The 22,810-nt window shown below is 44.1% G+C and overlaps 1 protein-coding gene across 1 annotated transcript in view; it reads right to left on the reverse strand.

Moving 5' to 3' along the window:
- Nucleotides 1-20,951, reverse strand: part of LOC143764495 (uncharacterized) — a 48,828-nt gene extending 27,877 nt beyond the window's left edge. The window contains exons 1-3 of the mRNA XM_077250106.1: nt 20,762-20,951; nt 18,802-18,895; nt 3,001-3,154 (exon numbers count right to left, since the gene is read on the reverse strand). Coding sequence (XP_077106221.1) covers nt 3,001-3,154; nt 18,802-18,895; nt 20,762-20,775 — 262 coding nt within the window. The 5' untranslated portion in view covers nt 20,776-20,951. The remainder of the gene's footprint in view (nt 1-3,000; nt 3,155-18,801; nt 18,896-20,761) is intronic.
- Nucleotides 20,952-22,810: the final 1,859 nt, after the last annotated feature.

The raw sequence follows: 22,810 nt of genomic DNA on the forward strand, positions 1-22,810 counted from the left end.
CTTTCCGGCTGGCACAGACACAGTGGAGAGAAGCAGAACGCCGGGGGACAGACACCGGAATGTGAGTATGTACTGTTTGTTTTTTTTTACTTTTACGCTGGTAACCACGGTAAACATCGGGTTACTAAGCGCGGCCCTGCGCTTAGTAACCCGATGTTTACCCTGGTTACCCGGGGACTTCGGCATTGTTGGTCGCTGGAGAGCTGACTGTGTGACATCTCCCCAGCGACCACACAATCACTTACCAACGATCACGGCCAGGTCGTATCGCTGGTCGTGATCGTTGGTAAATCGTTTTGTGTGACAGTACCCTTACACAGTGGCGTGTCCAATCTGATTGACGCTTGCTGCAGCCCCGTCCGAATGGAGAGCAGGTTGAGCAGGTACACCTCCACTCCATTCATTCTCTACAGGACTGCGCGAGATAGCCAAAAGCAGCACCTTTTGCAGCTGTTCTCTGGACTGATCAAAGCAATCAGAAAATTCCAAACTTCCAAATGTAATGGGTTATTTGCAACTTGGCAATGTACAAACAAAACAAAAAAAACAGCAACCCTGTCATATGCCAGCAGAAAGGAGGCCAAAGTGGTCTCCACTGGATGAATGGGGTCTATGGATCCATTCCCGATGCATATGGTAAAATGTTCACTTCTGATATTTGTAACCCAAGACTGCTGGATCTCTGCACTACACATTACGCTCCAAGACACGCATTGCAAAATATAGATGTTCGTCCAAACAAGAAAAAAAAAAAAGATAAAGTGTTTTTTTTCTTGCTGACTGCTGGGATCCCCTGAGATCTCGAGATTGGGGATCTGCAGTGTTGTGCTGCATGGAACATAACTTGTTTTTTGGGGAGTAACCCTCTAAACAAAATACAAGATGCCTTACACCACTTTTTTTGTTGGGGTGGGGTGGGGGGTCCAGTTGCAGCCAAAAGCACAATGGGGCACACATCATACATCCCGCTGGACATTCTCAATTTCCCCACAGTTCCTTGGTGTGAATTATCCTCTACGCCCTACATTGTACATTTGGATTATCTACGGTTTCTTACACATGATATGATCAGTTTTGATAAATAACACAAAACTAATGAACCTCTCGCTCTCTCATTCATTATTTAGGCCGCGTGACTGCACCAGAGGCTTGCAAAAAAAAAAAAAAATACACGCAAACCCGTCTGACTCGTTGTGGGACGCCAGGTTTTAAGAGTCGCGATTCTCAATATTTGTTTGCCCCTGGACTTTATTACAACATCAAAACAAAAACAGTGAGGCAACATATCGAAATTAATTGGGGTAAGAGGTATCATTATTCATTGGCAATAAAACACTTTTAGAAGATTGAGTCCGGCCTGTTTGTTGGAATGCCAAGATTCCGCTAATCAATGAGGAAACGTCCTGTCAGCAGCCGGCGGGGCCTTTACAGCAGCTCCGAATTACTCGCTCAGTTTTGTTTAGGAAGTTATTTTTGTAAATTCACCTCCTTGTGGGATCATGCTTTTTTGCAGCAGCATTTTTTTTTTATATATAGTTCAATGCGCTTTCCTACAGTTACATAAGTACTATACACACAGCTAAGCTTTCCTCGCACGATACGCTGGACTATGTGCACATCTGTGCCCGGAGCTGCCATTGTTTACTACAGGACAATCAATAGGAAAGAGAGAATCTCGACAGACCCAGTTAATGAGCCGCTGCTCGTCATGATAATGGATCCAGCACTGGGTCACTGCAGACTTTAGGGCCAGGCAGGCCTGACTTTAGTATCAATGCAATAAATAATAATAATAATAATAATACATAGGGACCCGAGTATATAACTACCATTACTTTCACTATTTTTTTTTTTTTTCAATTCCAACGGTGTCAACACTTTCATTCCTAGGGCTCATGTCACATTGTGTCACGTGAGCCCCGTGCTCAAACACCGCTGGCGTCACTGTCCCCTCCTTTGGACAAATCGCACATCAAGAGGAAGTCAGACAACAGCTGCAGCCCTGATTTCCTGTTGATGTTTGATCCGTCTGAGGGTGGGGCCAGTGACACCAGTGCCGATTGGGTGCAGGGTTTGTGTGACGCACTAACCTCCCGTGAGCGCCGGGAATGCTGAAACGGTGCTAGAGTCTAGTACAATTGCTTTTATTTTAAAGGGGGTTGGAGGGGGAAATATTAGGACTGAGATGTTGTCCTAGTAATGGACAGCCCATTTAAGTCTCCTTTAAGACAAATTTCTGAATTCCTGTTTCACCACTTAAAAAAAATATAACAACCACAACTCTTCAAGTTTGGGATCGCCATAATTGTGCTGACCATGAAAATCCTGTTGTCAGTTTAATTTTTCTGTACAATGAAAAAAAAAAAAAAAAAAATTATTGCACAGCAGCTGGAACTTTTTTCTCTTTTTTCCAGTACAAATTGTTATGCAAAACAAGTCCTCATATGGCTAAGGCTACTTTCACACTAGCGTCGTAGAAGCGCCGCACAACGGGGGCAGCGGATGCTGTTTTTCAACGCATCCGCTGCCCCATTGTGATGTGTGGGGAGGCGGGGGCGGAGTTCCGGCCGCGCATGCGCGGTCGGAAAAGACGGGAACGACGCACCAAAAAACGTTACAAGCAACGCTTTTTGGTGACGACGGTCCGAAGCAACACGATGCAACCATCGCACTACGGTTGCGACGTGTGGCAATGCGTCGTTAAGTCTATGGAGAAAAAACGCATCCTGCAAGCACTTTTGCAGGATGCGTTTTTTCTCCAAAACGACGCATAGCGACGTGCAGTGCACGATGCTAGTGTGAAAGTAGCCTAAGTTGACAGTAAATTAAGTATAAAAAAAAGGAGTTATGGTAGAAATAAAAAACAAACAAAAAAAAGCGCAGAAACAAAAATATTCGAAGGCTGGTAGGGGGTTAAGGGTATTACTCTCCAAAAATTAATATGTGCAGTATAACGCCGGTACATTTATAACTATACGCTCCTCAGCTCTGAGCACTTACAGACTCCTATCAGCTGTATCAGAGACACGGTGGAGTCCTCGTTGCTCTGCTGCACCAGGGTGTAGATGGTCAGGCCAAGGACACACAGGAGAGAGATGACAGCCAGGCAGAAGTAGGTCTTTATCGGCCATGGAAGCTCTGCCCAGGGCTTGATCTATGAAAACACAATGCAAAAAAAAAACAAAAACAACAAATGTATATTGGACGGAACGCAGTCATTTATACTGGCCGGCACGCAGTCATTTATACTGGCCGGCACACACTCATTTATACTGGGACGAAAAGCACTCAGTCTTACACATTCCCTCCATATCTCTGGATCCGCATGATGGATTTAAAAGAAAAAAAACAACAACAAAAAAAAAAAGCAAAATACCCAGGAAAGGGAGCAGCAAAAAGAAAATGAGGAAAACAGAATAAAATCAATACTTTTATGTAGTCCAATAGGGGACTTTGCCTCTTTAAAATGGATACCTTTAATTTGTACAGATAAACATTTATTGCATATGAAAATAAGCGTTCTGTGCACGGATCTCTTTAAATTTATACTACAGGTATACGTTTTCTAGTGCTACTGGACTGTATATATTGGTTAAGATGAGCCCTGAAGTATTTTAACATTTCTTACATCTTATGTCAGTGTTCGAAAGAAAGCTGAAAACACAATTTCAGAGACTTTTGTGCATTAATCTGATCTGCCACATGGTTAAGATCATTGCAAGTAAATGTTGCATTTCTGTGGACGGTATTAAAAGTTGCCCACCCAAAAAAATAACTTTTAAAGGATGTGATAAAAGTCTCGTCTGCGTTTGTCTGGCTGCTGAGACCTGTACAGATCATAAGATTTGGTGATGGAGACAATCATCAGTGAGGACGGAGTGAGTGTCCTCACATACGTGGTTATTCCCTGTAAAAGAATAAATCCTTCTGAGACCACATCCCATCTAGAAACTTCTAAAACTGGAAGGTTCTTTTCTGGCCATTCTCTACTTTGTTTGTTTTACAAAGTTTGTGAGTAAATGGAGCCCTCTAGTGGAAGAAGGTTATAATTGCATGTCATGCAAAAATGTCTTATTGTTTAACCCCTTCATGACCCAGCCTATTTTGGCCTTAATGACCTTGCCGTTTTTTGCAATTCTGACCAGTGTCCCTTTATGAGGTAATAACTCGGGAACGCTTCAACGGATCCTAGCGATTCTGAGATTGTTTTTTCGTGACATATTGGGCTTCATGTTGGTGGTAAATTTAGGTCGATAATTTCTGCGTTTATTTGTGAAAAAAATGGAAATTTGGCAAAAATTTTGAAAATTTTGCAATTTTCACATTTTGAATTTTTATTCTGTTAAACCAGAGAGTTATGTGACACAAAATAGTTAATAAATAACATTTCCCACATGTCTACTTTACATCAGCACAATTTTGGAAACATTTTTTTTTGCTAGGAAGTTATAAGGGTTAAAATTTGACCAGTGATTTCTCATTTTTACAACAAAATTTACAAAACCATTTTTTTTTAGGGACCACCTCACATTTGAAGTCAATTTGAGGGTTCTATATGGCTGAAAATACCCAAAAGTGACACCATTCTAAAAACTGCACCCCTCAAGGTGCTCAAAACCACATTCAAGAAGTTTATTAACCCTTCAGGTGTTTCACAGCAGCAGAAGCAACATGGAAGGAAAAAATGAACATTTAACTTTTTAGTCACAAAAATGATCTTTTAGCAACAATTTTTTTATTTTCCCAAGGGTAAAAGGAGAAACTGGACCACGAAAGTTGTTGTCCAATTTGTTCTGAGTACGCTGATACCTCATATGTGGGGGTAAACCACTGTTTGGGCGCACGGCAGAACTCGGAAGGGAAGGAGCGCCATTTGACTTTTTGAATGAAAAATTGGCTCCAATCTTTAGCGGACACCATGTCGCGTTTGGAGAGCCCCCGTGTGCCTAAACATTGGAGCTCCCCCACAAGTGACCCCATTTTGGAAACTAGGCGCCCCAAGGAACTTATCTACATGCATAGTGAGCACTTTAAACCCCCAGGTGCTTCACAAATTGATCCGTAAAAATGAAAAAGTACTTTTTTTTCAAAAAAAAAAATTATTTTAGCCTCAATTTTTAAATTTTCACATGGGCGACAGGATAAAATGGATCCTAAAATTTGTTGGGCAATTTCTCCTGAGTACGCTGATACCTCATATGTGAGGGTAAACACTGTTTGGGCGCATGGCAAGGCTCGGAAGGGAAGGCGCGCCATTTGACTTTTTGAATGGAAAATTAGCTCCAATCGTTAGCGGACACCATGTCGCGTTTGGAGAGCCCCTGTGTGCCTAAACATTGGAGCTCCCCCACAAGTGACCCCATTTTGGAAACTAGACCCCCCAAGGAACTTATCTAGATGCATAGTGAGCACTTTAAACCAACAAGTGCTTCACAGAAGTTTATAACGCAGAGCCGTGAAAATAAAAAAGAATTTTTCTTTCCTCAAAAATGATTTTTAGCCCATAATTTTTTATTTTCCCAAGGGTAACAGGAGAAATTGGACCCCAAATGTTGTTGTCCAGTTTGTCCTGAGTATGATGATACCCCATATGTGGGGGTAAACCACTGTTTGGGTGCACGGCAGGGCTTGGAAGGGAAGGCTCGCCATTTGGCTTTTTGAATGGAAAATTAGCTCCAATCATTAGCGGACACCATGTCGCCTTTGGAGAGCCCCTGTGTGCCTAAACATTGGAGCTTCCCCATAAGTGACCCCATTTTGGAAACTAGACCTCCCAAGGAACTAATCTAGATGTGTGGTGAGCACTTTGAACCCCTAAGTGCTTCACAGAAGTTTATAACGCAGAGCCGTGAAAATAATAAATACGTTTTCTTTCCTCAAAAAAATTTTTTTAGCCCTGATTTTATTATTTTCCCAAGGGTAACAGGAGAAATTTGACCCCAAGAGTTGATGTCCAGTTTCTCCTGAGTACGCTGATACCCCATATGTGGGGGTAAACCACTGTTTGAGCACATGCCGGGGCTTGGAAGTGAAGTAGTGATGTTTTGAAATGCAGACTTTGATGGAATGCTCTGCGGGCGTCACGTTGCGTTTGCAGAGCCCCTGATGTGCCTAAACAGTAGAAACCCCCCACAAGTGACCACATTTTGGAAACTAAACCCCCAAGGGAACTTATCTAGATGTGTGGTGAGCACTTTGAACCCCCAAGTGCTTCACAGAAGTTTATAACGCAGAGCCGTGAAAATAAAAAATCATTTTTCTTTCCTCAAAAATAATTTTTTAGCCTGCAATTTTTTATTTTCCCAAGGGTTACAGGAGAAATTGGACCCCAAAAGTTGTTGATCAGTTTCTCCTGAGTACGCTGGTACCCCATATGTGGGGGTAAACCACTGTTTGGGCACACGTCGAGGCTCGGAAGGGAGAGAGCACCATTTTACTTTTTCAACGCAAGATTGGCTGGAATCAATGGTGGCGCCGTGTCGCGTTTGGAGACCCCCTGATGTGCCTAAAAAGTGGAAACCCCTCAATTCTAACTCCAACACTAACCCCAACACACCCATAACTCTAATCCCAACCCTAACCACAACCCTAACCCCAACACACCCCTAACCCTAGTCTTACCCCTAATTCCAACCCTAACCCTAAGGCTATGTGCTCACGTTGCGGATTTGTGTGGATTTTTCCACAGTTTTTGAAAAATCTGCAGGTAAAACGCACTGCGCTTTACCTGCGGATTTACCGCGGATTTCCAGTGTTTTTTGTGTGGATTTCACTTGCGGATTCCTATTATGGAGCAGGTGTAAAACGCTGCGGAATTGCACAAAGAATTGACATGCTGCGGAAAATACAACGCAGCGTTTCCGCGCTGTATTTTCCGCACCATGGGCACAGCGGATTTGGTTTTCCATAGGTTTACGTGGTACTGTAAACGTGATGGAAAGAATCCGCAGCGACCAATCCGCTGCGGATCCGCAGCCAAATCCGCACCGTGTGCACATAGCCTAATTCTAACCCTAATTCCAACCCTAGCCCTAATTCCAACCCTAGCCCTAAGTGCAACCCTAGCCCTAAGTGCAACCCTAGCCCTAAGTGCAACCCTAGCCCTAAGTGCAACCCTAGCCCTAAGTGCAACCCTAGCCCTAAGTGCAACCCTAGCCCTAAGTGCAACCCTAGCCCTAAGTGCAACCCTAAGTGCAACCCTAGCTCTAAGTGCAACCCTAGCTCTAAGTGCAACCCTAGCCCTAAGTGCAACCCTAGCCCTAAGTGCAACCCTAGCCCTAAGTGCAACCCTAACCCTAAGTGCAACCCTAAGTGCAACCCTAAGTGCAACCCTAGCCCTAAGTGCAACCCTAAGTGCAACCCTAAGTGCAACCCTAAGTGCAACCCTAAGTGCAACCCTAAGTGCAACCCTAAGTGCAACCCTACCCCTAACCCTACCCCTAACCCTACCCCTAACCCTAATGGAAAAACAAAAATAATTATATTTTCTGTATTTTATTATTGTCCCTACCTATGGGGGTGATAAAGGGGGGATTTATTTACTATTTTTTTTTTATTTTGATCGCTGTGATAGAACTTATCACAGCGACCAAAATATGCAGGAACGAATCTGCCGGCTGGCAGATTCGGCGGGCGCACTGCGCATTCGCCAGCCATTTACCAAGATGGCGGCGCCCATGAAGAAGACGGCCGGACACCGGGAGGGACATCGGAGCTAGGTAAGTATGGGGGGGTGGGACCGGAACACGGGGGGGGGATCGGAGGACCTGGGGAGCGGACAGGAGGACCAAGGGAGCCGACAGGAGGGAGGAGGGGAGCGGAACGGAGATCGGGGCAAAAAGGACGACTGGGGAGGCGATCGGTGGGGTGGGGTGGGGGCAGATCGGGGTCTCCAGCCATGGCAGATGCTATTGCAGCATCGGCCATGGCTGGATTGTAATATTTCACCATTTTCATAGGTGAAATATTACAAATCGCTCTGATTGGCAGTTTCACTTTCAACAGCCAATCAGAGCGATCATAGCCACGGGGGGGGGGGTGAAGCCACCCCCCCTGGGCTGAAGTACCACTCCCCCGTCTCTGCAGATCGGGTAAAATGGGAGTTAACCCTTTCACCCGATCTGCAGGGACGCGAGCATTCTGTGACTTTCATGACGCATACGCTGTGTCACAGGTCGGGAAGGGGTTAAACTAAATTTTTATACTAAAATATTTTTATAAAATTTAGCTTTTTTTCCATAATTATCCAAATCACTATTTTAACCCTTTAAGGACAGCGCGGTTTTATGCTTTTCCTCCTTCATATTTTCCTCCCTTTCTTCCAAAAGCCATAAGTTTATTTTCCAATTTTTTTACAACGTAAACTGTGCAGTAAAAATTACCCGGTAATATGAATATCCAGGTTAGTCTGATTACAGTGATACCAAACATATTTTCGAGATTAAAAAATCAGAAATAAAATTTTCTGAGATCCATAACTTTTATATTTTTTCAGTCAATGTAGCTGAGTGAGGACTTTTTTTTTTTTTTGGTATATCAAGCTGACTTCCAACATTTTCCTTGCTTTGTCTTGCATTTTATAAGCAATTGTGGCAAATAAAAATTCCTACTTTATTTGTTGTCCCTCCCTAATACAGCATTTACTGTATGGAATTAATTTTTCGTATATATTACTTTATGGAATTGGCACAGTTCACCTCCTCCTCCCTGCACAGGTCACAGAACATTCCCCAACAAAAGTTAATGTGCTTCTAATTTAAAAAATAAATAAATAAAAAAACACTTATAAAAGGAGCAATTTAGTATTATGCTGGAATTTTTGGGATCAGGACATGCGCCAAAGTTTCCCCAGCCTATATGCTGTTCAGAGAGTCTCAGACAAGATGGCACCACCACGATCAACAATCAATATATAAAAACGGATTAAGGGGGAAGGAAAATAAAATCACTTTTAAACAACAACAACAACAAAAAAAACGCTATATGGATGATATGTTCCCTTTTAGGCTCTGTTCATATTTACACTACTTATGTCTTTTAGTTTTGTTGCTATTTGCCAGAACTATGAACCAGCATCGCAGAGTTTTGGCCACAGCAATCTTTCGCCTTAAAGGACAGATGGTGCATTCTAGAGAATAGGATTTAAAAGAAAAAGAAAAAAAAAAAAAAAAAGTATTTTACATCAGTATTTGGAAGCCAAAACCAAGAGTGTAAAAAAATAAATAAAAAAAAAATCAGAGGAAAAGTATACGTGATTGAAACAAGTCACCATTTCTGCATTCATCACCCACTCCTGGTTCGGGCTTACAAATACTGATGGAGAAAACTGACCAAATACTGAATGTGTGAATTCAGTGCGTCCACTGCACATTGTCAAGACCACCCAATCTTGGCAGCAATACTGACCCAGTGCCAAACCGGTCATGCTGGAGGATGTTGCTGGCAGCAGAACGTTCTCCACGGTGTCTCCAGACTCTGTCACATGTGCTCAGTGTGAACCAGCTCTCATCCGTGAAGAGCACAAGGCGCCAATGTCGAATCTGCCAATCTTGGTGTTCTCTGGAAAATGCCAATCACTCTGTACGGTGTTGGGCTGTAAGCATAACACCCAATTGTGGACGTCGGGCCCCCATAGAGTCTGTTTCTGACAGTTTGAGCAGACACATGGATGTTAGTGGCCTGCTGGAGGTCATTTTGCAGGGCCCTGGCACTGCTCCTCCTTGCACAAAGGAGGAGGTAGCGGTCCTGCTGCTGGGTTGTTGTCCTCCTACAGCCCCCTCCACGTCTCCTGGTATCTGTGCCATGCTCTGGACACTGTGCTGACAGACACAGCTAGTAGAGATGGGTGAACCCAAACAGTAAAGTTCGGGGTCCGTACCGAACACCTACTGTTCAGGCATGGACCCTGAACACAGACTTCAGCAGGAAGTCCATGTTAAGGCGCATTCCCATTTGCGATGAAATCAGATGAATGCAATCTAATTAAAAATGTTACTCTATCATTGCTTGTTCATCTGTGATTTTTTTTTCCAGCTAGGATTGCAATCGGACTGGAAAAAAAATTACAGCAGGCTGCGATTGTGATCGGAAATTGAATTGCATTCAGCAATAGAAGTCAATGGGTGCAAAAGGAAAAATAAAAAAATTGCACAACACTTGGACCATGCGAGTGCTGACCTATCTTTACACACCAATGTCCTTTGAAAAGCCTTTAATTAATTTGCCGCGTACAGTAAAAATCAGTGTGACCCAACAATAGAATAGAATACATATACACACAGATGCAAAGATGTCAGTCACATATATAATTACTACATTGCTTGTGTAGCTTACTGTACATGTATTTTATTACTAAAATTATTTTCTGGAAAAAAATGGTGTGCGCTCCCTCAAAATTTTATTAAAAAGCAGAGGGAAAGCCGACTGCTAGGTGCTGATGTTTATAGCCTGGGAAGTTGGTAATACCCATGGGGCTTCCCAGGCAATTAATATCAGCCTGCAGCTGTATTCTTAGCCTTACCTGGTTATTAAAAGGAGGGACCCCCCAAAAAAAATTAAGTAGTGTCTGCCGATAATTAATAACCAGCAAAGACTAGACAGGCAGCTGCGGGCTAATATTAACCCCTTACTGACATCGGACGGTATAGTACGTCCGATGTCAGCTCCCCTGCTTTGATGCAGGGCTCCGCGGTGAGCCCGCATCAAAGCCGGGACATGTCAGCTGTTTTGAACAGCTGACATGTGCCCGCAATAGCGGCGGGTGAAATCGCGATTCACCCGCCGCTATTAACTAGTTAAATGCCGCTGTCAAACGCAGACAGCGGCATTTAACTACCGCATCCGGCCGGAAATGACGTCATCGCCGACCCCCGTCACATGATCAGGGGTCGGCGATGTGTCAGGACAGTAACCATAGAGGTCCTTGAGACCTCTATGGTTACTGATCGCCGGTAGCTGTGAGCGCCACCCTGTGTTCGGCGCTCACAGCACACCTGCAATTCTACTACATAGCAGCGAACAGCAGATCGCTGCTATGTAGCAGAGCCGATCGTGCTGTGCCTGCTTCTAGCCTCCCATGGAAGCTATTGAAGCATGGCAAAAGTTAAAAAAAAAAGTTACAAAAAAATGTGAAAAAAAAAAAATATATATATATAAAAGTTTAAATCACCCCCCTTTCGCCCCAATCAAAATAAATTTTAAAAAAATCAAATCTACACATATTTGGTATCGCCACGTTCAGAATCGCCCGATCTATCAATAAAAAAAAGCATTAACCTGATCGCTAAACGGCGTAACGAGAAAAAAAATCGAAACGCCAGAATTACGTTTTTTTGGTCGCCGCGACATTGCATTAAAATGCAATAACGGGCGATCAAAAGAACGTATCTGCACCGAATTGGAATCATTAAAAACGCCAGCTCAGCACGCAAAAAATAAACCCTCAACCGACCCCAGATCATGAAAAATGGAGACGCTACGAGTATCGGAAAATGGCGCAATTTTTTTTTTTTTTAGCAAAGTTTGGAATTTTTTTTCACCACTTAGGTAAAAAATAACCTAGTCATGTTAGGTGTCTATGAACTCGTAATGACCTGGAGAATCATAATGGCAGGTCAGTTTTAGCATTTAGTGAACCTAGCAAAAAAGCCAAGCAAAAAACAAGTGTGGGATTGCACTTTTTTTGCAATTTCACCGCACTTGGAATTTTTTTCCCGTTTTCTAGTACACGACATGGTAAAACCAATTATGTCGTTCAAAAGTACAACTTGTCCCGCAAAAAATAAGCCCTCACATGGCCAAATTGACGGAAAAATAAAAAAGTTATGGCTCTGGGAAGGAGGGGAGTGAAAAACAAACAAGGAAAAACGAAAAATCCCACGGTCATGAAGGGGTTAATAGCATAGGAAGGGGCCATGGATATTGCTCCCCCCCCCCAGACTTTCAGCAGCCACAGTAAAGGAGCATCTAAAGACTTTTTTTTTTTTTTTTCTTTTTTAAGGGGAGGTGCAATCCATGCTTTTTTTCCCCCTCATAATGCATGTTCTCTCCCCTTTCTTGGACCAGCACTCCTCCAATTTGGCACGGGTGATTTTAAATTAGCAGGAAACTGCAAAAGAGGACCAGCCTATTTTTGCTTTCACCTGAAAGCATGAGGAAGGTAAGTTTTAATTTTCCTTTCTTTTGGTGTTGTTGCTGTATGGCGGCCATTGTTGCGGTGGTTTTGTGTTAGTGGGGCGATGCGGTCTGGAGCCAAAGGGACTCAATCTTGCAGCATGGGTACTGTGAGGCACCAGGCCACCTGCCCTGCTGGTGCATTGTCGCTGTGGCGGTGGTTTGCCCACTACACTGCTCCTTTGAGGCGATAGGGACTCACAGAGGTTCGCCGAAACATGGCAGTGGGTTTCATACTGTCTGATTAGAATGTTAAACTAAGTACCTCATGTTCAGTAATATATAGTTTTTCCTAGCAGCATTAGATCAACGTATGTTTTTTTTTTTGGAGGAGGTGCGATCCATTTTCTTTTGTGGCGTATTGCATTTATAGGATGCGCCAGTTCTGGCACTTAGCCTCGCTCTTCCCACTTGCCCTGGTGCTGTGGCAAATGGGGTGATAGTTGAGGCGAGTTGATGTCACGTTCGTATTGTCAGGTGACATCAAGCCCGGAGGTGAGTAACGGAGAGGCATCTTTAAAGAGCCACTGTCACCCCCTCCAGCCGTTCTAAACTAAAAGAGCCACCTTGTGCAGCAGTAATGCTGCAGTCTAACAAGGTGGCTCTTTTAGTTTTTGATTCAGTTATTACCTCAATAAAGCGTTTTAAAAATTGACCACAAATACCAGATTTTGTACCTGGAGGCGGTCCGAAGCGTCCTGTATGAAGCTCCCAACTGCCGTCACTCTTCTCTTCAGGGGCGATGGTCGCCGCCCCCTGAGCGCTGTTTCTTCTTAAATCCGGCGCCTGCGCTGTGCGTGCCTGCCTGGGGCCTGCGCAGTGTTCATTGTCAGTCACAGCTCAGATGCCTGACTGCGCCTGTGCGGGCAGTGCGGCCACCCTGTTGCTGAATCCCCGCCCCGCACTGTGTTATTCATTATGCACAGTGCGGGGCTGGGGTTCCTGGGAAGGCGGGGGAGCTGGGGGAACGTCTGAGCTGGGGGAGCGTCTAAATAGCGCACTGCGCATGCCCAGGAACCCCAGCCCCGCACTGTGCATAATGAATAACACAGTGCGCGGCGGGGATTCAGCAACAGGGTGGCCGCACTGCCCGCACAGGCGCAGTCAGGCACCCTGCATCTGAGCTGTGACTGACAATGAAGACTGCGCAGGCCCCAGGCAGGCACGCACAGCGCAGGCGCCGGATTTAAGAAGAAACAGCGCTCAGGGGGCGGCAACCAGCACCGCAGAAGAGAAGAGTGACGGCCGTTGGGAGATTCATAGAGGACGATTCGGACCGCCTCCAGGTACAAAATCTGGTATTTGTGGCCAATTTTTAAAACGCTTTATTGAGGTAATAACTGAATCAAAAACTAAAAGAGCCACCTTGTTAGACTGCAGCATTACTGCTGCACAAGGTGGCTCTTTTAGTTTAGAACGGCTGGAGGGGGTGACAGTGGCCCTTAAGACACCTATCCATTAGTAACCGCATAGAAATATTGTATAAAATCACACACACAGAAACAAAGTCCTTTAAACAAAGTCCTTTAATTGAAATAAAAACATAGACTCCTTTAATCAATCTTAATTAAACCAAACTCACCTCACCACCCAGTCCACTGAAGCCATGGTCTCATGTAACAGAATAAAAATAAGCCACAATATTCCTCACCTGTCCGCCGAGAAGACAATCTATATGTCCCACGACAGGTCTAGCTCTACTACATCTAGATGGCAGGCTGCATTGAAGAATGATGCGACTATACAGCCTGCCATCCAGCAGAGACACTGAGCAGCATGTGCTACCACTGCTCAGCGTCTCTCGGTTAACTTGTATGACCTGACGGACGTCACCACGAGCGTGAGAAAGTTCACATTCTCACGGTGCCGTCAGAAAGGTCCTGGGAGTTCACAGCCAATGAACTCACTTAACCTATCTGATATCAGAACAGGCGCCATGGGAAAAGTTATAACGCAATGACGTTAGATCTTGGCACCATCCAGGTAAAAAACTATTTCTCAGACATGGATTATGGCGTGGGACAGAACGACTCATAGGTGAGTGTTATGGTTGTTTGTTTTTTTTACTGGAGACAATGACTTCAATGGAATGGGAGTATAACTTATCTTTAAATAAAATAAAAATTTGATTTTTATTTGGAATTAAGGACTTTATTCTGGCTGTGTGATTATTTAAAATATAGCTATAGGATTAGTAATGGATCGGCATCTTATAGACGCCTCTTCATTACCAAGCCGTGGGCTTGATGTCACCAGACAATATAAAGGTGACATTAACCCCACAAATATGAACCCCACTGCCACAGGGCAAGTGGGAAGAGGCGGGCAAAATGCCACCAGAATTCTGGGGCAGCTGTGGGGGGTGGAATATCCACGGCACCTTATCAGCCTGAGAATACCAGCCAACAACTGACTGCTATAGCTTGGCTGGTTGTCAAAAATAATGGGGGGGAACCTGACGCCTTTATTTTGTTTTATTTGTTTAAATAATTTTTAAAAAATGGCTTTGGGACCCCTCTATTCTTGATAGCCAGCCACGATAAGACGAAAAGCTGAGGGTTGCAGCCTGCAGTTTTGCTTGGCTGGTTATCAAAAATACAGGTAAACCCATGCTGTTTCTCTTTATTTAGTTATAGTGCAGGCGCCGGGTGAGGAATACTTCCATCAGCCACCGCCTACTCTCGCTGCTATTAGCGGCAGCAGGTGTAGTATGATAGGAGTAGTAGTTCCATCAGCCGATGCCTGTGATCGGAGGTAAACTTTTTAATATAGACATTCAGATCCTCCCCAAAACATGGACCAGAGGTGAAAACGAAGCCGTGGTGCCCATTGGATATAGGGGAATAGTCGTCCCTGCCCTGAAAAATAAAAACAGCAAAACAGGGTCGCTGCTCAGGAGTAATATTGATATTGGTCTGGTATGAAGATGAGCTCTTGAAGTACAGCCCACCAGAAATTCAAGCTGCAATGGCTAAACTGTTTAATATTGTGCTGAATGCTGCTTCTTTCCTCATACCTGACTGAGGCCTCATCACACCCATCCACAACAATGAGGACAGGTATAATCCTGCCAACTACAGAGGCATATGTATCAGCAGCAACCTGGGAAAACTGTTCCAACAGCATCCTGAAGAAGAGGATCCTCAGTTTCCTAACCGAGCACAACATTCTCAACAAAAGCCAAGCTGGGTTCATGTCAAACCACCGCACTACTGACCACAGCTACACCCTGCACAGCCTCATTCAGAGCCACGTCCGCAGTACAAAGCATGGGAAGAGATATGCCTGGTTTGCGGACTTTAAGGCTATGTGCGCACGTTGAGTATTTGCTTGCAGAAATTTCAGCAAGGTTTCTGCATCGCTTGGCAGCAAACACACTGTGGAAAAATCCGCTGCTTTTTTGCATGCACTTTTTTTCTGTGCATTCAATCCTCCTCAGCACGAGGTCTCACCCTCCATGACGCCCAGTTGATATTATGGCTGTATGCACATGAGCTACTGCTGCTGTCACCAACCAAGTAAGGCCTCCAAGACAACCTGAAAATCTTGAAAAAAAATTCAGCTCCACATGGGCATTACTGCATTTCTACAGGAACGGACAATTACACCTACCTTGGCCTGGAAAGTCACCAGTCAGGGAGCTTCAAACAAGCCATAAAGATCCTGAAAAGACAAGGCCTGCAAAACCTTCTATGCCATCCGAAGGAAACTCTACCATCTGAAGCCGCCAGTGAGGGTCTGGCTAAAAATATTCGATACCATCATTGCCCGAATTTTTGTGTACGGCAGGGAAGTCTGGGGTCCTCACACATACCCAGACTGGTCAAGGTGGGATTCCAGCCCAACAGAAATATTCCACCTGTTATTCTGTAATCACCTTCTCCAGGTCCATTGGTGCACCTCCAACAGTGCCAGTCAGGCTGAGTTGGGTATATTTCCACTGCACCTAGCAGTCCTGAAGAGGGCGCTGTCATTCCAGGCTCACCTACATAGTTGCAGTCTGAGCTCCCATCACCATAAAGCCCTACTACATATATGGGGGTCAAACGAACCAGGACCGCCGAACAGTTCACCCAAACCCAACCGGACCAAAACACCAATCACAGCAGCCTGTACAAAGCCAGAATCAGGAAGATGGTAGACAACGGCCAGGAGAGGTATGTCAGTGTCTGGAGGAACAATATCGTCACCTCACAGAAACTGACCATGTTCCGGAGTCTACAGAGAGACTATAGAACGGCTCCATATCTGGACCCCAGAGACTGCCAGATCCTGAGTCTGTACAGACTCAGTGCCCACAATCTGGTCATCGAGTCTGGCTGGCACAGACAGAGCTTGAAGCCCAGGGAGGACAGACTGTGCATACACTGTGACCTGGAGGATGAGATCCAGCTCCTGCTACACTGCACCAAATACTCAGCAGTGAGGGACACTCACTTCAGGAGACTCAGCGATCCCCTCCCGGACTTCAGCTCCATGAAGGAGGAAGAGAAAACATATATCCTGCTGAGGGAAGAAGAGAGCGTGGAGCAGATAGCAGCGCAGTATGTGAGCGCGTACCATAGGCTGCGAGAAAAGAGAAGCATGATATGCCATGGACTTTCATAACTCCCACCCTGGATGTGCCACCATTCATTATGCCAAAGCAAGTGTACAGTAGAGAATAGGGAATGGGACTGTGGGCATGACTAATGAAGCTATTTATTGTCAAACTACTGCGTTTTCTCTTTTTACATTATAGTGACAAAAAAAAATTAGGCAGAACTGCCTCGTCAGGATCCTAGATGACAAATAACAGCAAGCAGTAAATCAACCTCTCCCACTCGGAAAAAGCTGCTGCCATAATGACAGGATCTGTCTTTGGTTTTCAGTTGATCCTGAAAAGGGATTGGAATAAATGAAGGGTTACGGCCCATTGAGAAGAGCAAATAATTCATAGGAAAGCTCATTCCCGACTCTTAAGGTACCGTCACACTAAACGATATCGCTAGCGATCCGTGACGTTGCAGCGTCCTGGCTAGCGATATCGTTTAGTTTGACACGCAGCAGCGATCAGGATCCTGCTGTGATATCGCTGGTCGTTGAACAAAGTTCAGAACTTTATTTGGTCATCAGACCGGCGTGTATCGTCGTGTTTGACACCAAAAGCAACGATACCAGCGATGTTTTACACTGGTAACCAGGGTAAACATCGGGTTACTAAGCGCAGGGCCGCGCTTAGTAACCCGATGTTTACCCTGGTTACCAGTGTAAAATGTAAAAAAAACAAACTACATACTCACCTTCGCGTCCCCCGGCGTCCGCTTCCCACACTGACTGAGCGCCGTAAAGTGAAAGTGAAAGTACAGCACAGCGGTGACGTCACCGCTCTGCTGTTAGGGCCGGCGCTCAGTCAGTGCAGGAAGCGGACGCCGGGGGACGCGAATGTAAGTATGTACTGTTTGGTTTTTTTACATTTTACGCTGGTAACCAGGGTAAACATCGGGTTACTAAGCGCGGCCCTGCGCTTAGTAACCCGATGTTTACCCTTTTTACCCGGGGACCTCGGCATAGTTGGTCGCTGGAGAGCTGTCTGTGTGACAGCTCTCCAGCGACCAAACAGCGACGCTGCAGCGATCAGCATCGTTGTCTGTATCGCTGCAGCGTCGCTTAGTGTGACGGTACCTTTAGGCTATGTTACCAAGATGAGTTTTTGGTGACATTTTTTAACGCTGCATATTTTTGAAAAAAATACAAGTGACGTTTTTATTTAATGGGTGCAGAAAATCTGCAACATCCAAAAACTCACTAAAAGCTCATCGTGGGAACATAGCCTTAGCAGACAAACGCTAAACAAGTCCTAAAAGTTATCGACAACAATTGTTTCCTAAATGCAAGTCTATTTGGCTAAAAAAAAATAAAATAATGCACAGTGTAAAATGTCAACAGAAAGAAGGGGACAGGCAAAATGGAAATAACAGATGAGATTCTGTTGCTGGGCAAAAATTAGGGGCGCAGCATCCTCCGACATAGTAGAAATGGGGCAGACAGCAGGGAGTGCCTGTGTTAGCCGGATGGGCACGTGACCATCGCTTAACCCAATCACTAGCCGCAGCGGTGACCAACACGACAGGCTGCAGCCAGTCACTTGTAAGTGCTATTACCGTGCGGTGCAGTGATTTGTACTCACTGTGGTGGACAAGTGTTGATGGGGCGAAGGCGTTTATTAAGCTGTTGGCTTATTTCCAGTAAAGGGTGATGATGTACAGACACATTACACAACTTTGTGGTCAGGGTATGTGGAAAGTGCTTTCCTGTACCAGCACCACATGACGTGACAAGTTTGGAGTGGATTATAATGCAGCCGAAACATTAAAATTTTCACTTCAGGGGTCACAGAACAAAAAATAACCAGGTGATGGCACATCCCAACAGCTCAAAAGCTGCTATTTGTTGAGGGAGGGGGGAATCTCAGAAGTCGGACCCCTTCCTGACACTATGCTGATGGAATAAGTAAACTTCTGCCGCATGCACATTATGTTGCAGAAGTTTAGCAGATTTTCAACATGAAATATGCTGTAAAATCCGCTTTGGAAAATATTCTCCAAAAGTGTATAAAGCAATTTTAAAGTGTCTAAACTTTTTACTTACGGGGCCAAATGGTGTAGGAATGAGCTCCTGGTGCCGAGGCTGCAGGTTGGGCATGGGCAGGTTACTGGCATCGCTGTTTTGTGGGATGATGGGCCTGTGGAAATGGAAGAAAAGTAACACTGCATCATTTCTGCGTTACATTCTAGTGTATCTACTTACCAATAATGCCATTTCCCCCATGTAAATGACCTCGTGTACATCCAGAGGCAGACGCACAAAGCATGTGGACTGTTCAGGCACGGCAGTAGTTACACAAGGTCACATAATATTAGGCTATAAAGTACCATAATTAAAAAAATAAATGAAAAACACAACCAAGTCCTAGCCAAACCCTTTAAATGTAAATACAGGGGTTCATAAAACAATACCTTTAACACAATATTTGTACTCGCAGCAACTCTCTGTATACAACCCTGTGCTAATAGCACCCTCCTGATTAATTATCTGTAGACAAAGGATTGCTGGGAGGATAAAGATCTTGCTCCTCAAGCTTTGTTCTGTCCTTGGGGATTAAACTTATAAAAAAAAGTTAAATAAACCAGTCCAAAATGAATGCAGTATGTATTTAAAAATAAACAAAAAACCCTAATATTTAAAAATATATTATTATTATTAAATAATACACAACCCACCAGTACCATTTTTAGTATCTGCTACAATATGGATAAACATTACATGGGTGTATACGTTTTGGAAAAAAAAAAAAGCTAAATAATTTAATCGTATGAATAACAGTGGTTTTTTTGTGTGTTTTTTTTGCAGGTGAGCAAAATTAATAATAATAATAAATAAAAAAAGAACCTCAACATGAATGCAGCCGTAGACTGTGTTTAGATGGCCATATTGCAGAGTGTGTAGACGTATCACAACTAATAGCAAAAATGCAGCGATGTTTACCTGCCCAGGCCTCCAAACAAATGCATTATCAGGATGCAGTGGACCCATAAAGTTAAGATGGTGGCAAAAATACCGATGAGACAAATCACTCACAGCCTCTTTTTGTGCCATGTTGTTTAGTGTTAGGACTCGTAAGTGTGGGGACCCTTGACACGGGTGGCGAGTTCACGTATTTTGGTCAAAATATTAACTAATGCCATATTTTTGTGTGTTTTTTCACTTTATTTGTCGGGGTGCAGCAGGGCCCATTCGGTCTTGTAAACTGTGGCCTCTGTTCACATTGGATGCATCTGGATAGCGCTGGCAGCCCGCCTGACCTAATAGTAGGGGCGTCACTGCTGTTAGCATGGATGCTGTGCGACACCATTGTGTGAACAGCGCCGCATACAAGTCTTCAATAACATGCCAAGCAACCACCCAAAATTAAGGCGCAGCTTCCCCCGTCAAGGCTCATTCCGCACATAGTGACCTGTATACACAATGTGAAACCCGTAGTGGGCAAGGAATTATATATATATATATATATATATATATATATATATATATATATATATATATATATATATATATATATATATATATATATTTTTTACAATGTTGCTATTTTTCACCTAGGCCACACTACATATATAATACGATACTGGACTTGGTAGACCAGCAAAGGAACAAGAAAAAAGTTGACCTAAAGTATAACATGAGAAATAAAAAAACTAACTACATCATATATAGAATTTTTACATTTTTTTTGTATTACACTTTAGTACGTCTGAATATGTAATAACGATATAATGCAGATATGTAATATACAATCTAACCCTAGACAGTAATAATCATACGAATCCTATGGCTCACACATGGGTGCTATGGCCAGCTCTGGTGGGGCACAATTATTAGCCCCCTTTGTCCTTTATAGGGTCTGCAGCACTAGTTGTGCAAGGAATCAGTGCATGCATGCTGGGACTTGTAGTCCGTGCAGTGCGCTGTCCTGGAGGCAGCGTTCCTCCCTGACCTGTACAGACATGGCGTTTATCCACAGGACCACTACATAACGGGCTGGTCCTACCTGTGGTCTTCCATCCTGGAGGAGGTGACGAGACCGGACGTGTCTCCGGGAGATGCGGCTCCTCCGTCCCTGGCGCAGACAGACACCACCGAGGCCGCCGGCTACACCCGACCCGACACCTGCGCCCTGACTGGAGCAGTGTGAGAGCTCCGCGCACGGGGCGGCCTAGGGCAGGCTGCACGGCGGGGCTGCTGCCTCCTGGTGCATCATGGGACATGTAGTTTGTGCAGCCTTCACTGCAGGCGACGGTTCCATGGCGGGTGTTCACACGCACCAGCAGCAGGGACTTGTGGAAATCAACTACAAGAAGCCTGAGTGACGGCAGCACGACAGGAAACCTCGTGTCCACTATCGGGATATCGATGAACCATCGATATCAGATCAATTGAATAGGAGCTGAGCTGCAGTACCAGGGAGCGGCCACTAAACAGTGTATGGCGCTGTGGTACTTTGTTTAACCCATTAATGACCCGGGCATTTTTCGTTTTGTGTTTTTTTTTTGCTTTTCTCACCTCTCCCTCTCTACTTTTCTTAACTTTTTTTTTTGTTTACCTCCCCCATGTGAGGATTTGTGTGGGTTTCTTGTACTATGGAAAAGCACCACACATTTTACCATATAATACTGGGGAAAAAATGCAAAAAAAAAAAAATTGTGCCATTATTATTATTATTATTTTTTTATTTTCACAAAATTCATTGTAAACATAAGCTGGTGGCACGATTCTCCAAGTCAGTACAATTACGGTGATAAAAACCTGTTTTGTTTTGTTTTTTTGTGAAAAAAAATCTGATTTATTTATTTATTTTTTTAAAAAGGAAAAAAAATTGTCTTCATTTTCAGAGACCCCTAACTTTTTTAACTTACAGGTTAAATAATTTTATACGTTGATAGATTTGACTTTTTTTGGGGGGACACGACAAAACCAAATGTGTTTTATTTTTTACAGGATTTTATTTTGATTATTCTTTATCTTTGGAGGTAGAAAAGTGTGTGATTACTGTGGTATTGCAGTATATGGCATAAGCGATTGAAGGACTGCAAGTTCATGTCCTCTAAAAAAAAAAACTTAAAAGGCAAAAACGTTTAAAAAAAGCCTTTTAAAATAAAATAATAAATATTAAAAATATGAAAAAAAAAAATATATATATATAATATATATCTGAGGCATTTTTAACCTTGCTGGTCCCACGCTCCTCTTTCTGGACACTTCTGAATCGACGTTAGTTGGCTATAGCGTACGGTTAATGGCGGCAGGTCACGCAGCTGCTATGGGGCTCAGGGGACAAGGGGGACTCGGTGCCCGCGGTGACACCGGGCCCCCCCTTCCGCCATCGCACGTTCAACTGTATCGGCGCGCTGGATGCCAATGAAGCTGAAAGTAATACTGAAAGTGCGAGTGTCAGCTGATCCACTTCTCCCATCATTCTTCCTCTGATGTCTCGGAGCAGCAGGCGCGATGACGTCACTACATGGCACCCACTGTGCTGAGATATGCGCGCGCTTCAGAACGCTCGCTGCAGAGACCTAAGCAGTGGGGGAATGAGGAGGAGAGGTGAGTATTGTTTTTTTTTTTTTTTTTTTAAATCAATGAGTACATTGTGATGGCCATAATACTGTATAGAGGACTATGGGGGTGAATTATACTGTATGGAATAAAAGGAGAACATGGGGCTTCTCAAGGAGGAGAATTACTTTGTAAAGGTTGAAAAGTTGTGAGATATAGTCTTCTGTGATCCCACCGAATATATTTTTTTTTGTTAGGGGGAGGGGGCGCAAATAGAACTTCTGCAATGGGGCCCTATGATTTCTATGTATGCCCCTGTTAGATGGTATGGATGATGTTGCTCGTAACTGCCTTTCCACGTTTTCAACATTCTGGAGCACAGGTGTACCATTTGCAAAGTTTTGTAAAGAACTTGAAGTAGTAAGTCCTGAACACAGATGTATATTATACTACAGGTCTCCTTACGGGGGAAATCCATCACTGCACGTGTTACTTTAATAGAAATCATGCAGTGGGAGATCTGCATTATATAAATCACATAGGA

Source organism: Ranitomeya variabilis, chromosome 4, assembly GCF_051348905.1.
Source record: "Ranitomeya variabilis isolate aRanVar5 chromosome 4, aRanVar5.hap1, whole genome shotgun sequence".
NCBI lineage: Eukaryota > Metazoa > Chordata > Amphibia > Anura > Dendrobatidae > Ranitomeya > Ranitomeya variabilis.